Here is a 17,251-nt window from a genome sequence, read left to right on the forward strand (position 1 = left end):
TAGTTCCTACAGCTTGTGCTACGCGGCGCGTTCTTTTCGCATCAATTTAAAACGCTATACAGGGTGTCCCAACAATGTTGCAACATTGAAAAAAAAAATCTTGCACGTTCCGGATCCTAAGGCGCATTTTTGAGAATTTTTTCAGATTTTTTGGTTGCAAAGTTTGTTTGTAAAAAATGAAAAACCTCAAAAAAGTCGGAAAAAATTTTTTTTCTCAGAAGTATGAAAACATGCTATTCTACTGTTAGGTTCCCTGATAAAGTACTATAACAGGCAGTGTCGTAAATTTTTTTTAAATTTTTTGTTCGGCTGCTTCATTGTCAAAAACAATAAAAACTCGCAGCAAAAACGTCGAAAAAATTCAGTTTTTATTGTTTTTGACAATGAAGCAACCGAACAAAAAAATTTTTAAAAATTGACGACACTGTCTGTTATAGTACTTTATTAGAGAACCAAACAGTAGAACAGCATGTCTTCATATTTTTGAGAAAAAAATGTTTTTCAGTCAATTTAAATCGAAACAGGTGTTCGTATGACTCGTATTTAATCAGAGAACAATCAAGTAAAGTTTTGTTAAAATTTCTTCGTTAAATAAATCCACGGTAACGTTTCTTATGATGGCTCCTGTAACAAAAAGAATCGTGTCGTTATCGATGCACACGTCATGCAAAATTTCAGCTACACGAAAATAAACATTACCTTTACGATCTGTTCGATTGTATATTTAAATCCGTGGCGGAAAAGTGTTTTTGTAAATTCACACTGCTCCTGTCCTAAATCGACGAAAGAAGCACCTATACGCATGAATCATGACGTCACAAGGCATCATAGAGTGCATCCAAAAGGCCACCGATCGCCAAGCTGCTCTGTGAGCGGATGAGCTTGCAAATTTTTCATTCCCAAACGTAACAACCGCTGTCTGGTAGCAGCCAATCGCTGCATAAAATAATAAAATAGTAACCGCAGCATTTTTAAGAATGTAAAACAATTTTTAGTACCAGTGGCGCCATCGGTGGAATGACGCCCAACTTTGTAGCGAAACTAGTTCCCCGACATTTCTGCAAGATGGCGAAACCGATACCTTTTAATCAATTTTTCTTTATTCTTTCATAAATGCATCATTAATACGATTTTTTGCTTTCTAACACTACAATATATTAGTTCATGTGGCGCATTCGTCATTTTTATGCATAGTTATTTAATACAGTTATAATTATAGAGCCTTTAATTAGTGGCGGCATCGGTGGAAAAACGCCCAAGCTTGCATTTAAAATAGTTCCCTCCGTTGCTGCTAAATGCCGCCACTACCTAAAATTTTTATATTTATTGCTACAAACACAAATATAAAATCAGATAAACATACAAGCGATATATTGTAACGTTATGAAGCAAAGGATCGTATTAATTATGCATTTATGAAAAAATAAAGAATAATTCATTAAAATATATCGATGTCGCCATCTTCAAGCTCTCAATGCCATTATGAATATTTCTATATCATTCAAAATATAGATATCATTAAAAATAAAATATACAATAGAAACGTATGAACTATTTATATAACAACTTTATCATTATGTCTTAAATTAAGACTCTTAATATGCTTTAGAGTAGACTCCAAGTCCTCATACTTTCATGTACTTGAAAACAAAACAAAAATTGCAGCCATTAGCTTATATTACTTGGTATGGAATTGATAATGTCATATGACCCTTACTGGCGATGTGCAGTTATCAATTACATACTTCAAGTAATTTGGGGGGCCAGGTCTCACCACGTGGAGGTTGCTGCATATGGAGACCCACAGGGTGTCCAGGACAAAACCAGCCAGCTGATTAGCTAGCTAGCCACATCCTAACCACCCTTCTTAATCAAGATTTTGTACTTCCCCCTGGCACTAACAAAAATCTACTTACTTGACACCAAAACTACCAAGACAAATGCGTACATACTACACAAAGTTCACAACCCTGTCCACAACAACCAAATTTACAACCCTGTCCACAACAACCAAATTTACAACCTTGTCCACAACAACCAAATTTACAACCTTGTCCACAACAATCAAATTTACAACCTTGTCCACAACAACCAAGTTTACAACATGTACACCTACACCTACAGATCTACACCTTTGACAGTAAAGCAAGAAGAGGAAAAGCGTAAATGTAGAAAGCTTCTATGCAATAATCTACATATTTAAGACTAATGCAGTACTGCATCTACTACAATGTAATTAGTTTTCTGTTTCTCTCTCTTATCATATTAAATATTCATTATTCCTACCAACTTGAGAGCTCTTTTTCTTATTTCTTATTACCATATTCTTATTACTATCTTACAAATATAATTGTATCTACACATTCCGCTTGCAGTAATATCTGAAGAAATACAAGAACGTAGTTGTTTCTTTCTTTCTCGTTGGAATCAACGATCCCACGAAGATTTTCTAAAACATAACAGCCTAACTGATAACAAATTAATTGTATTTACACATCCTGTCTGCGCTAATGTCTAAGGAAACGCAAGAGCCTACGTGGATCTTCTTTGTTGTAATCGATGATCGTACGAAGAATTTCTGAAGCACAAACTGAAACATGTTAAACAGAATTTTATGAAGTTTAATTTTTCAGAAGCGTGAAGATTCCTCATGAATATTGGATTTCCAACTCGTCGCATTCCGCTTCATGATTCTTCAGATCTTGTCAGAAATATGGATTTTGTCTCTGCAACACAAACTCGTTTAATGGATTAGGAGACGTAACATACAAACAGAAATACGACAGCTGAAAAGAACCCTTGTTAGTACAAACGTATGCGTATAAACCACTCGATATCAATCGAAAATATGTTAATAATAATAATTTAGTAATAATTAATTATTATAAAATTATAATAATTATATTATTATTAATACTTTCAATCTTTCATCTTGGCATTGATATATGTTAATGTAATTCGAATCTATATTTAGTTGATAGTCATATTTTTAAATCAAATGTAAATCATTTTTATATATAAAAAAAAAAAGATAACGAACGCACGTAATAACTCTACTTCAAGTTTTTCATATCAATACAAAGCGTCGAATTGCGAATTGCGTACTCTTTTAGCGCAAGCTCTTGACTCGTCATCAAATTAAACAAAGATCGTGTGCAAATTTCGATTATGCAACAAATTTCCAACATTTACGAAAATATACTCTACTTCATTACTTCAAATGTTTTGCAAGTTAACGGTAGTTAAAAAATAGACTATATCGCGCAGCAACTCTAATAATAAATATTCTCAAATAATATTAAAAATCAAATAGTCTATCGTAATCATCGTATCACCGATAACATATTAATTTTTTAACATATCGAATATGTAACCAAGAAATGTTAAATAAAATATATAAATTTCCACGATATGATTACACTTTACAGCGGTATTTCTATTTTCGAGCAGTCGATTCACGATTCCCCACAGTAACCTGCAACAGAACAAACGTAAATTATTCTCTGTTCTTCAAATATTAATAACAAAAATCCGTAGATGATCTCTTGTTCTTTCCCTAACTAAAAATGTAAAGTTACTTCGAAACGGACGCGATGTATCAGACGCAACACTAACAGCAAACGCGAATTCATAGTTATTCGCAACACTACCCTGAAAGAAAACGCGAAAGATGCTAATCGAAAATCTGTAAATCACGTCCAAACTTCTTGAAATCCTCGAAGAGATGTCTCTCTTGATGTGGTACCCACTTTTTTCTTGGTAAAGTAGATTTGGTAGGGTACTCCTTCTATTGCTGCTTCTGTTCTCGCGAGGTCTACGTAAAGTAACGCCCGCGAATATTGGTAGCCATATTTATAACCTGTTCTCCAAGCAAGTTAGTCTCCGATTGGCTACAAGTTTTATGGTGGTGGAGAACAGGCAACTCTCAGTGTGTCCCCCCTTTTCGAACAACCCATGCGACGTTAGGGATCCACTCTCTGTATCCCTCCCAATTTAACCCCCCTCGATCGTTTGCGCACGCGGTTTAACGTTTCACGACAAACTTCTCCACCACCATAAAACTTCCAGCCAATCAGAGACAAACTTGCTCGAAGAACAGGGTATACATATGGCTACTATTATTCCCGGACGTTTCTCGTTTATAAGTACATGAAAGTATGGAGACTGATATTATTATAAAAGTCTAAAATATAGAAGATATAATGAATGCGATATAAATATCTTATTCGTCTAATTAAAAGATAAAGAACAATTAATTAAGAATTTATTGGTGGCGCCAACTCATAGAAACTGTGGGAACTATTTTCACCAGAAACTTGGGCGTTTTGCCACCGATGCCGCCACCGGTACTAAAACCCGCTCAGTGAGCGACGTAGTGAGCGATGACATTTCTGAATGCACCTATTGTTTATATATTTCGAACAAATTAAGAAAAAACACTTTTTACATGGAAATTGACTATAATTTTTTTTAAATTTGTATGAAATTTACACATATGTTATGTAAGATCGTAAAAAAGGAGGGAAAGTCTTGGTGACTTTCTCCTCGCGCGACATGAACGTGTTATTGTCGAATTTCAATATTTATAAAATTGCAGCATTCTAGATATCTGAATGTAACACTTTAGAAATGCAGATTTTTATCAATGAAAAAGTACAAATATCATACAATAAACTTATGTTCTAGGTAAGATTATTTTGCGAAATTCCAACACGTTGCCTATAAATTTAAGGTGATAAATGGAATAGGTTTCTTTTTTTTTTTTTTTTATTAAATGTATCTAAAATTCCCGAAATAAATTCAAGGAAAGGCAGAATGCATCGCGTGTCGATCTGGCTATGCAGAAAATGAGATGAAATAAAAAGATAACAATTATCTCTAGATCACTGTTCGAATAAACATGGCGAATTCGTAAAAATGGGTTGACTTATTATTACGGGTACTGTGATTTGGGTTATCAAACATACGAGATGTTCCCCTTAGCGTGTTACGTTCGCACGCGTTAGTCGAAACATTCGTGATGCGCAAGTCGCTTAATAAATATGCGATTTGTATTATCATTGTGTCCTTGTCACGTAGGTGGGCGATTATCACAATAAGTGGGACAAGTTTGACAGGACGACTTGGTTAGTCGAAACACGTAAAGTGGATACAACAAGGATTACTTTGTTCTGATGATTGTTGCTAACATGAAAGACTTCGAAGAAGAAAGATGCGTGAAATCAAGCCTTTGATGAACTGAAAAGTGAACAGTATAAACCCAAGAAAATGAGCTGGTTGCGAGGTAGCCCGCTGAGAACCAGTTTCAGCAAACAACGATCAAGGGATTCTCCGCCGAAAGACGCCGATCCATCAGCATGCTATGACAGCTTCTGTAAACACTGGCAACAAGCATATGAAATTATCTTACACACATCTGTGAGTCCAAATTTTAACGTTTCACTCGTAAAACTCGAAAACATCGCGACAACGTTTGTTGTCGTCTTCATTTTGTTCTCATAACAAACGTGCGCAGATGTTGCAAAACAAAGTTATTTACAATTTCAATGGAATAATTCGTAATATTTCTGTAGCCACCCAAGGGAATACTGAATCAAGATGATGTTCTCGGAGTTGTTAATCACATAGATCATATGGTGACGCTTTTAGTGCTGGAATTGAGAGACTCTTACTCTCATAACAATTACAGACAATCGACGACAGCAACGCATTCTCCTTGTTTAGAATATTTATTAAGCGAAAACCTTCTTGTTAAACTGTATGACTGGAGTATAAACACCGGAAGGTAAACATATTTTAGACAACCTAAGATGGCAATACCGTACGATGTTGCTTGTATTTTATTTTAAAACATACATTGTTGCAGATTTAATAACGCTGTACGTTTGGAACAATTGAAACTTTATGAACTCTTAGTATCGCATAATAGTATTCTCCTTGCTCATGAACCAGTCGCCAGGCCATTGTTACGATTACTTGAGGATTGTGCAAATGATATTATGCCATTAGAAGTAGAGAAGAAATTAGTAGTGCTATTAAATCAATTATGTGTTACTTTAATGCAAAACATGGCATTACTTGATTTGTTCTTTCATCCAACAGCAACAGGGAAAAACAAGTTGGTAGAATGTATATATATTATTTATAAGAAATACATATTGAAATATTATAGCATTCAAATATGTTACAGATTTATTATTTTTACATTGTTAATACCGCACGTGCATAGAGAAGGAGGTGTAGGACAGCAAGCGCGCGATGCCATGTTACTTTGTATGTCTTTGTCTAAAAGGAATGACGAAGTTGGAGTATATATCGCGGATCATTCTAATATATGTCCCGTACGTAATATTTACGAAACGTTAGATTTATATACGAGGACACATTGTCGAGGCAATATAACTTACGACAGTTTTTTTTAATCAGGTGTTGGCTACAGGTTTGAGCGGACTATATTCGCTACTGCCTAGAAAATTAGATATCGAAACAGACGATTGGCATAGATTGACGCCGGACGATGTTAACGATTTACCGGCGTTAATGCATTTAATGAATTCTCTGGAATTTTGCAATGCTGTCGCGCAAGTTGCGCATCCTTTGGTACAGAAACAGTTACTGGAATTTTTATATCATGGTTTTTTGGTACCTGTAATGGGTCCAGCTCTGTTGCAGGTGAGTCTATATATATTTTTGTGTAGCATCTTCAAAACGGAAATTCTCTGCTTATGTTTTAATATGGAAAAAATATGTAATTCTGACAAAGATTTATAAATAGATTTGGGAAACTGAACATATCGATTGCTAGTACTTATTAAATTATCTATTTGCATTTTGTTTTTTATAATGTATTGTAATATCATCTTTTGTACTTTAAATTTGCATGTGGTGAAAGAAGGTATTTACAACATATTGATTAAACTATAAAATGCTATCGATCGAATTTGTTATTATAATTTATTATTACGGGTTTTTAATTAAATGAAATATCAAATATCATACCATGAATAGATTTCATTGTATCAATTAGCGTTATCAGTATGGTGATGGTGAATCTAAACATTCATGCCTAATGCTAATGACATTCAAATTATTTATGTTGTGGTGTGATTGTTGGTGGCTATCTGGTGACATTTTTATGGTGCTCAGGATTCTCTTGGTTTGACCATAGAACAGCTAGATGCACAAGAACACTGGGTTAGTACAAAACACTTCAAGTAGTGTCAGTTTAAATCATTGATACAAATTTCAGGAAAGCATAAATCTAAAATTAATGTTTATAAACTTATTTAGCGATTTTATAGTGAAATTATTTAATCAATAATAGTGACTTCTTAATGCAGATTTAAGCTTTTACTGAAACACTGCTTACTGTCATTATACTTATAAACCATATACATGTAAAACTACATTTTTAAGCTTGATTTTTCTTATTTCTTGAATGTATTTATACCATTCATATTTTTATTTGTGAAATATATCACAAGAATATGTGGTTCATAAGTTATAAATGTAACTATATGTATTTTTAATACATTTATTCGCCGTGCTATGGCTACAGCTTTATCTGCTTTATGTATTTATTTATCAAACAATTCATTGTCTTTCCTATTATAATGTTTAGTCGTATAGATTTACAGTATAACTGTATTAACTTATCATATAACTGTTTGTTTGCGAGAGACTAATATCCTTCTTTTACCACGAAGTCAAATTCCGCGTAACTCGAGAGCTTACTTCATTAATAACAGCCTGTTCATTAATTAAACATTTCTAGCATATTTTATGTGTTCCTAACAAAATTTGTATTACTCTAAAACTCTTATTTAGCGTTCGATTAAAGAGAATAACAATGTAATTTGTGTTGTGCATGGTTATCAATCGTTAAGTATTTTACCATTACAGACAACCGTGGAAGAATTAGTTGCAGCAACAGCATATTTCGACCTATTCCTTCGATCTGTAACCGACCCTGGTCTTCTGCGTTCACTTGTTAGATTTTTACTCGAAGACAATTACGATGAGTGCAGAATATTAGACAGTTTTATTAAAAGGATATCTTCCAGATCGCGGGTACATTTTTTATATTTGTTATTTGTTATAGATGAATAATTTTAGCAATCAACCTTTCCTTTTCGTGTTCCAGTTGTGCATAGTAACTCTGGCACTGTTCGAAACTTTGGTAAACTTAAACTGCGAAGACGTCATGTTAGAATTGTGCTTAGCTGCATTGAGCCCGTGTTCGCACGTGATGCTCTCTCAACGTAGAAGGCTAAGGGACATAGATCCGTTTGGCCGTGCAGCTGAAAAGTTTTTATCTTTGATGCCAAATTGTTGTTCGCCGCTTGCATCTATCAACACACAATTCAGTTCTTTACCGAATAACGCGTCGCAAGAAAATCACTCGAATCCCGCATCCGAATCCTTGAAATCATTACCTGTGTCCATAAATTACGGTGCCAGATCATCGGATAGTTTGTATGGAAATTACCATGCATACTTGTGCGATGCTCGACAAAAAATAAGAGCTTGCAGAATCGCGTGTTCCAACTGGTCGTATCAATATTACGGAGAATTTCCCAAAAATAGTAGCACGAGTAGCGCAACAACATTGATAGACGACAACGCGTTGTCGGATAGGCCTCCGAAGAAAGCTGAAACAACCAAGGCCTTGTCATTGGAAACATTAAAACAATCTACGCTTGACGGTGAAATTAACGAAAATTCATCGATGGACAATATGTTACTTAACATACAGTCTTTGTTAGATGGGAAAGAATTACAAGCAGCGGAGAAAGATGAAAAAACGGAATCTCTCACGACAACAGGAATAGAGTTATCATTAGAAGAACAAGCAAAATTAGATGCGGATATCGCTGAATTATTAAGCGAAGACATCGGAGCATCGGAGTCTATTAAGGAAATTTCGTCGATAGATAAAAAGGAACCCGATAGCGGTATCGATGACTCGAATACCGCCATGAATTCGCTGTTGTCGTTAGGGGAAAGCAGTGGGTACGAAAGCTTCGCGTTCAAAGGTTCATCCGAGTCAACTCCCGATAACGAATCCAGCGAAGATCGAATGAGCGAACACGAGAAAGTAGACGTTGGATTGAATAAAGAGCATGATATATTTCATAGTATTATGGAACCAAGTTCGGTCACGGCAGAGGATTTAACAGTAAATAAGCAAAGTAAAGACAGCTATCGTCAAGATGTATTTAACGGGCAGCCGAATGTCGGTATATTTTTGGACGTTCTTTTACGAAAGCTCGAATGTATGACGAGTAATAATTTATACGTTAATTTACATTTAACTGGGCTCATTAGTAGACTGGCAATATATCCTCAGCCTTTGCTGCAATCATTTCTATTAAATCATTCCCTGGTATTTCAACCCAGTATTAGATCGCTGTTTCAGGTTTGTAATTGTATGGATACATACTTACTATCCAGAGAATCCTATTTATTATTTACAGTTTAAAAATATGATTCATCTTTCTGCAGGTACTCGCATCATTGAAACATAAAATAGATCAATATCTTTCTCAACATAACAATGTGGACGTATTGGTAGAACAAGCACAGCTATTTTTGATTAGCCGTGAAGATAAATTAGTGAATGCGAGAAAGAATGCATTAGAGGCTGCCGCCCATTCCGCGCCCGTTAAAAGAAATTCCGTGAGCGGAGAGCCATTCTCGAGAGGTACAATTTATTCTTTTTTTTTATTACTTTCAAATGGTTTTTTCTGTTTTGCATAAATGTTTCATTGACTCGCGTATACTGTTATATAAGTTAATATCATGTTACTTTTAACATCTGCCTTACACTCTGGAAGTATTCAAACGATGTAGGTACAATCATCCCGCACTTATAAACAGAAATAATGCACGATTATTAGATTCGACAATTATGCTGAAAGAATTATATTTCCAGGTGAAAGCAAACGATGGAGTTTAACGTCGTCCTTTACGCAAATGCTTAGAAGGTCAAGTGGTGGTGGCTCTGGTTCGAGTAGTTTAATCGGTACTATTAATCAACCAACCGGTATGCCAGAAAATCAGTTGGAAGCTATCGGGCATGGCTCCGGATACCGGTGAGTAATGTTTTCATTTTATATTCGGTATTCAAAGAAAATTGCCCGTTACATTCCCAAGTTACTAGTATAGATAGCAAATTAATGGTACGAAATATACTAATTTCTTTTAAGTGTTTGTTATAATACAATGAAATTCGTGATTCATTAGGTATTATACGAAAACGTCCTGGGAATCCCCAAACGAAGTAAGTCCAGTACAAAATGTGGTCTTATGCGCAGTTATATTAGACGAATGGTTAAAAGAGTTAGCCGCTATTACACAGGAACATGCCATCATGTCTTTTACACATAACCTCGAGTTTAAAGTTTAACATGTAAGACGACTTGCGTTCGAAAATTGAAATTCAGTTGACAAGTAGCATAATTCTACTCAAACCAATTTCCCCTTTTACAGGGTTTTAATAAATAAATATGTGATATACCGCTAGATTTATAAATAATAGATCATATTATAGCGTATAGAATGATTGAGTCGTCGTCCAATAAAATGTAAAGATTTACAATAAGTATACGATAAAGTATACAATATGTTGCTACATACACAAAAAAAAAAAAGAAATTACGATGCTACTTCATTTTGCAGATATAGAGACAATGGATTAAATAATTACTCCAAATATTGTAGATATGTTTGTGTTTCTGTTAATGCTACCAATTATGAGCAGGAGTTACGTTGCGTTGACGTTGTGTTAACGAAAGATTATAATATGACAAAGTTTATTTAATATAGGCGATTTTAATGTACTAATTAATATGTAAACATAATCGGCCGAATCTTATTGCGAAGACTGACATTTAGAGCAATTTCCCATACAATATCTACGTATTAAATTATTACAAAACTGAATAATTTTTTTAAACAGTTAAAAAGAACATATAATCCATTTTTTTTCAAAGTGCCAAGTTACTGCTTTCATACGTTATAATATATTCAACATTTTGGAAATTGTTCCAAATGTTTTCCACGACTTAACGATCAAATAATTTCTAGGACAAATTAGTTTTATAAAAGAAACGAGTAATATACATAGACGTATAAAAATTGCAAATTTTACACTCGATAATGGTGCATAATAGAAAAATAATCACAAAGCCTGTTTGATTATTCGTACTTAATTTATTATACGAACACATGTAAGTACCAATTAATGTATATGCAGAAGTATATTTTAAAATTTCGGTAGAAGAAAGATATCGTATAAATAGAGAATTCACCTCATCATGAATCTTTAAATAATCAAGTCTAAAAATGAACACGGAAGCCCAAGTTGACAGACATTAATAATGTACAGGATATTTAATGATGTTTTGTTAAATATATTTATCGTCATTGTTACTACTGTCATATTGGATACAGTGTAAAATGACATTTCATTTTACACTTTTGTATCGATAAGGTAATATTAATTTATTAAATATTTTGTTCGATCTTTACAATTTATATTGTAAAGCATAATCAATTTTAATAAACCATAATTGCTACCTATACGGTAGTGTGACAAACTGAAAAGGTGTCAGTACTTGCCAATATCGCAATACTATTGCACAAATATAAGATGCTTGCCTGTATGTACATAAATTACATATCAAAGCTTAATTATTAACACGTTCGAGACCGATATATTATTACAAAACTATCCCAAAATGGCCGTCAATATTTTTAATGTTCTGTTCTTACTCACATACAACTCATCGATCACGAATGTGTTAATGCGTGAAACAATTCAGCTCAATTTTTGTTGATGATCATTAGGCGTCAATATTAATGTGAGTGTAATTTTTAATATATTACGATAATTAGAATGCAATTAACGATGGCGGAAGTGCAAAATGTACATCGGAAAATACTGTGACTATGTATTGTGTTTATCTTTGTAGATTGACATATTTTTTGATCACTTTAAAAAATTTGTATTTAGTATAAAATACTTGCCGTAATGTGATATTAAACTAGGCTTTCGATAAATTGTCTTTATTGAAATATTTTAACTTTGTTTTTCTTTTCGAATGCACACGGAGCATTTTCTTCGTAATGTTAAAAATAATGGTGTTTAATTGAATACTGTCGTCAATTTTATGACTCTTAATAATCGCTTGCAATGTTTGCATATAATGCATGTCGCAATAGCGTTATTTTATTTTTAAATTTTATTCATAATTTTTAACGTTACTTCGCTAAAAATATTATCTCCACGTTGAAAGCAATTTCTTAAATTTATTTACATTATAATTTTAATGAAATTGTAATGAAATTTATAATGTAAATTTTTACGTTTTATTAGAAAAATTTTATCAAAGACATGCAATATTTTCAAACAAATCTCTATGCTTGGTGTTTTATCATAAATAATATAATTTAATATTTATTATTAATTTAACATTTACTTTACTGTTACGTTTAATGTTGTTGATAAATTTGAGGAATAAAATAGTCTATTGTAATTATACATTATACATACAATTCATTATAAAGTAATTATGTACCAAGTTTGTAATAATTACAAGATGAGTATTCGAACGAATGCGTCAAAGATTGATAACCTTTTGACAAAAGGCAATTATCACGATTAATTAAATTGGTTTATATCAAATTTACTGTACATATAAATTTTGATTAACAACAATGTTATCTATGCGAATTGTACATTGAAAATTTAATATAAAATAGAGCGTATATTACTGTGTTATACTGAAATTGTTTTAATAAAAAACAACATATAAAAACTTAACTATTGTAAGTTTTTAAATTGAAGTTACATTTTTATATACCCTAAAAAATTCGATACTATTCCTTTGGTTCAAAAATTGGATCCACCATCTTGCTTGTCTTACATCTTCAAAAGAAAACATGTAATTCCTGCAATTCTGATTTATCTCTAAAAAGAAGTAATAGTCATTTGATAGATACCGAAAACCGTATTTTATTTTCAACCTAGCGTGACCTTCAACATTTTGTCACCTCTTCAAAATTATCCTAACAGCTGATTCGACATAATAAGTACCTTATCGCGTTCCTTATAAAAGACAATATGATCAGAGAAAAAGGAAAAGTTGATTTCAGCTGTTAATATCCAATTACGGAACAATTACATAAAATTTAGCTCTGTTCGATCGGAAAGATCCAATCACTGCAACGCTTTAGTGGCTTCCACCGAAACGTGTAGTTTGTAAAAATTCTAGAACCAGAGAAAAGAGGCTAGTCGTAATCAGGAGTCACTAGATCCTCGGTCTTCAACATCATTTTTTCTTTCGTTTCTGCTTCACGATGATACTCGTGCAGCGATATGTTTGAATTAACAGCTTGCGCGTGTGTACGTGTATGTACAGCAATTACAATGGGTTCTATCTATGATAATGTGCAGCGTTGAGTGGGACTTGGAGATAAGCATTCCGAGCGCGATTAATCATCGTGATCTCATGGTTCTGAGTGTTTAAAAGTCGTCAATGAATACACCGTAGTTGCTAACGTTCTTGTAGGTTGAATACTATTTTGTTAATTAACGCCACGCCTAAACTAATGTAAAAAACGTGTTGCATTAAGCCTCAAATGTAGAAGCCACTTTCTTTCAATTTTATTTAATATGAATTCTAACAATTGTCATTTATATATATATTATTCAATTTTAAGAGAGTTATGTTATGCTTAACCCTTTTCATGTTTAACCCCTTCACTGTACTTACAAAACATACTTGAGCTAATGTATTTTTGTAAGTTTTCAATAGGTTCAAACATAGCGTACCCCGATATAAGTATTCATGCCTTTTCTGGAAAATTATACAACCAGCAACATGGAGGAATATGCTGTAGTATCGGACGTATCGGTTGTAGATGTATATGACATTGCTTCGGAAATAGGGAAAGAATGCGAGAAACTCATAGATTCTTGTGGAGTGGACTCTGTGACCAATCTTATGCCAAAAGTGATACATGCTTTAGAGCTATTGGAAAACCTTGCGACTAAAAATGAACTCGAGAATACAATAGTCCAGGAGTTACGTGCAAAGATTTCGCAATTGGAAACTGACAAGATTGGGAAAGCTGAAGACAGGCAAAGATTTGAAAAGGTATTCCATTTTCAATAATTACTTATTGTTGTTTCTGACATTTCTTCATTCAAAGGCATTTAATTCGTGCATAGGAACTGGAACAAATTGAAGAACATTGGCGACAAGAGTCTCGTGATTTAGTAGGAATGGTTACGAGATTACAGGAAGAGAATAGACGATTAGCAGAGGCTCTACAAGAATCGCGTAGTGATAGTCAGTACAGCAGTAAACAAAGTACTAACAACTTGTCTTTTATCTACTAACACAATGTTGAAAATGTATTATATGTACAGAGTGAAATATTTTTTTATTCAAATATTTTGAATATTAACTCTAACTATAGATTTACTAGTAAGTAATTTGTCAGAAATAACGATATTAATACAGATTGATATGGCAAATCCAAAAGACTCACTCTGTGTATATATATGTATACATACATATGTACAGATTATTAACTGTACGAATATATTTTAGCCTTTACAGCTAGCCAAGAAGTCGATGTAGCAGTGTTACAACATTTAAGATCCATGATAGACAAGCAAAGAGATCAAATTCGAGTAAGAGACAAAGAAATGCTGCAGAAGAATATGGAAATAGAAAATGTAAATTGGTACTTATGTTCATATGTAATTTGATATAAATAGCGATTGAGTATTGCTCGTAGACTATAATAGATTGGATAGGATGATAGCAGTAACAATCCTAACTTGCTCTTGCATTTTTTGTACAGCTAACAGCGCAAGTTGAAAAGCTTCAGGTAGTTGGCCGAGAATTGAAGCGCAAACAACGTCAAGCGCAAATGCAGGCTCGCGGTTTGGTGGAAGAAAGAGCCGATTTTTTAGCGCAGTTGCAAGATCAAAATCGTGAATTGATAAATTTGCGAGCCCGTCTCGGTTTGGCGAAAAAAGAAAACGAGGATTTAAGTAAATTGCAAGGATATCCAGACCTAACGAATAAAGCTGTGTACGATCTAGACGATCCTGATAGGCCAAGGTTTACGACCGCCGAGTTGAAAGAAATTCTTCACGAACGGAACGAATTGAAGGCCAGGGTTTCAGACTTGGAAGACGAACTGGAACTTTATCGACCAAAGCCTGACCCGTATGTCACAGTTTTGTGATTGCATAACAAAATTTATTTAGTACTGTTTTGCATGAATAATCAACAGATGCTTTTTTTTATTTTGTGATAGAGTGGAGGATGACAAAGATGCTCCTGTCCAAGGACCACTTCCTTACGAACCGGACGACGCGCCATGGAAAAGATCTGAATCTGGAATTCGTAAATTGTGAGTAATTTAGTAATTCTAGTTTTAATTCTGGGGAGTATCCAATAACAATATCTAACTTTTCAGTTTCCGAAAAATTTTCTCCGAGACTAGCAGTAGCTTTTTAGTCGGTAGTACCCCGCGCAGAAGTCTTTCTAGTCTATCGAAGATGGCCCTATCCGGAAGCAGTACATGTAACGAGTCTGTATAATGATTTTTTAACGAGTGACGAAACAACTTTTAACGTTTCACGAGAAATGATAGAATGTAATGCTCTTTGATCTACGTCTAGTATTTTAGTCCTTGGTAACGAGTACGCATTCAGAAAAATTATTTTAAAGTATTCGTAGCTCTTCTAGATACCATGATTAATCATTGTAATTAGATGATCGACTGATACGAGTGTAGGCATTTATACAGAAACGAAACATCCAAGTATGTGCATGTGCATTAATATATATATATATTTACTATTTACAAAGATCGGAAAAACACTGTAACATTCACCCATTGTTGTCCTTAAAAGTAAGTTGTCATTCTGCAAAGGTTAACATGTTGATAATAATATGTATAATAGTATCTTTTTTATTTAATAATTTAAATCAATTGCAGTATAAAAAATAAAATTAGGCAACGTTAGTTTTAGCTTCGGAAATCGGTGATATTCTTTCTAAACGATATATTTATGTTTAAGGAGAAATAGATGTCTATAGACGACACAAATGAAATATGCAATTTTATCTTATTAACATTAAAAATTACGTAATTCCCCTCTGTCCTGCATTTATCACGAACTAATTAGAAGGACGTTAAAGTTTTAAAATGTACTGATAATTAGCACGTTGAATATAACATTTTTATTATCAAAAGCTATTTAATGTTATCGTGGGGTGCATTAGAAATACAGGTTATCTTGTGACGTGTTTATGTTTATACATTTATTTTTTTTTAACAAGGTTTGTATGAATAATAATTTGATAATATTCGATTATGATTTCACGTGTTTACTCATATATAGTTTGTAAATAATATTTGGAAATCGGAAATTTAAATGTATTCAAGGCAATGTACTACCCATTGACAAAAAGATATTAAGATATAACGATACAATAAATTATGATAGTAACATTAATGTGAATAGTATCTAATCACTTTGGATAATATACACGCGTGACCGATAATACACATAGATAGTAATATGTCTTTCCATTATTTTGTGACATAAAATTAGAAAAATAATCAAAATAGGTTTTTTCACCAACGTTGAAAGAAAATTGATTTACAAACATTACTTACAAATAATCTATGCATAACTAATGGATCAATACATTAACGTATCGTAACGATTATTAATTTAATTTATTATAAAAAAAATCAGTTGATATAGAAGTTTATAAAGTTTTCTAAAAGCTTTATACTTTTGGAACACGTAACGTTGGACACGCGGAAAATGAGATTAATTTTAAAATAGTAAACACGCATATATAGTTGATTAAACGGATTCAAATTTTATGAAGTGTATAAAAACAATTTAAAACATTAGAATTCAAAAAAACATATCTGTAACTTAAGTTATAGCATTAAAATAAATGATGTAAGTTCATTTTTCAATGAAATTATTTTTTTTAACTATAATCTGTTAAAAATCATTATAATTCTGATCCTATTAAAATGTGCCTATTAAATAAACATATTCATCTTCGATATACTAAATTAACAATTTCCTGACGGAAATTTGGTAAAAAGTATTTATCAATATTATGTAAAACACAATACAATTCGTTGTGTTTTCAATGAGAAGTGAACATGTTTGAAGTACTGAACAACCGTTAGATTT

The 17,251-nt window shown here is 32.9% G+C and overlaps 2 protein-coding genes across 9 annotated transcripts; both read left to right on the forward strand.

Annotated features, from left to right (window-relative positions):
* The first annotated feature begins 4,560 nt into the window (after positions 1–4,560).
* Positions 4,561–12,820, forward strand: LOC128879817 (FHIP family protein AAEL005291). 6 transcript variants are annotated; one of them, XM_054129326.1, is made up of 12 exons: positions 4,563–5,418; positions 5,574–5,785; positions 5,867–6,118; positions 6,191–6,341; positions 6,427–6,672; positions 7,147–7,194; positions 7,903–8,070; positions 8,144–9,418; positions 9,505–9,703; positions 9,837–9,848; positions 9,935–10,094; positions 10,246–12,820. In XM_054129326.1, the coding sequence occupies exons 1-12, from the start codon at positions 5,269–5,271 to the stop codon at positions 10,406–10,408; spliced, it is 3,036 nt and encodes a 1,011-aa protein (XP_053985301.1). In that variant the 5' UTR covers positions 4,563–5,268; the 3' UTR covers positions 10,409–12,820. The 6 variants fall into 6 exon arrangements, with proteins under 6 accessions (XP_053985298.1, XP_053985300.1, XP_053985301.1 ...); XM_054129323.1 differs by having other exon boundaries at positions 4,561–5,418; positions 5,867–6,341; XM_054129328.1 differs by lacking the exon at positions 7,147–7,194 and having other exon boundaries at positions 4,565–5,418.
* A 250-nt stretch (positions 12,821–13,070) lies between these two features.
* On the forward strand, positions 13,071–16,136 carry LOC128879669 (RILP-like protein homolog). Of its 3 annotated transcripts, none has more exons than XM_054129034.1 (7): positions 13,071–13,570; positions 13,811–14,162; positions 14,237–14,357; positions 14,622–14,749; positions 14,878–15,248; positions 15,340–15,435; positions 15,502–16,136. In XM_054129034.1, exons 2-7 carry the CDS (start codon positions 13,854–13,856, stop codon positions 15,623–15,625), a joined length of 1,149 nt encoding a protein of 382 aa, XP_053985009.1. In that variant the 5' UTR covers positions 13,071–13,570; positions 13,811–13,853; the 3' UTR covers positions 15,626–16,136. The 3 variants fall into 3 exon arrangements, with proteins under 3 accessions (XP_053985009.1, XP_053985008.1, XP_053985007.1); XM_054129033.1 differs by having other exon boundaries at positions 13,077–13,570; positions 13,821–14,162; positions 14,237–14,378; XM_054129032.1 differs by having other exon boundaries at positions 13,080–13,570; positions 14,237–14,378.
* Positions 16,137–17,251: the final 1,115 nt, after the last annotated feature.

Source organism: Hylaeus volcanicus, chromosome 7 (assembly GCF_026283585.1).
Source record: "Hylaeus volcanicus isolate JK05 chromosome 7, UHH_iyHylVolc1.0_haploid, whole genome shotgun sequence".
In the NCBI taxonomy this organism is placed as follows: Eukaryota; Metazoa; Arthropoda; class Insecta; order Hymenoptera; family Colletidae; genus Hylaeus; species Hylaeus volcanicus.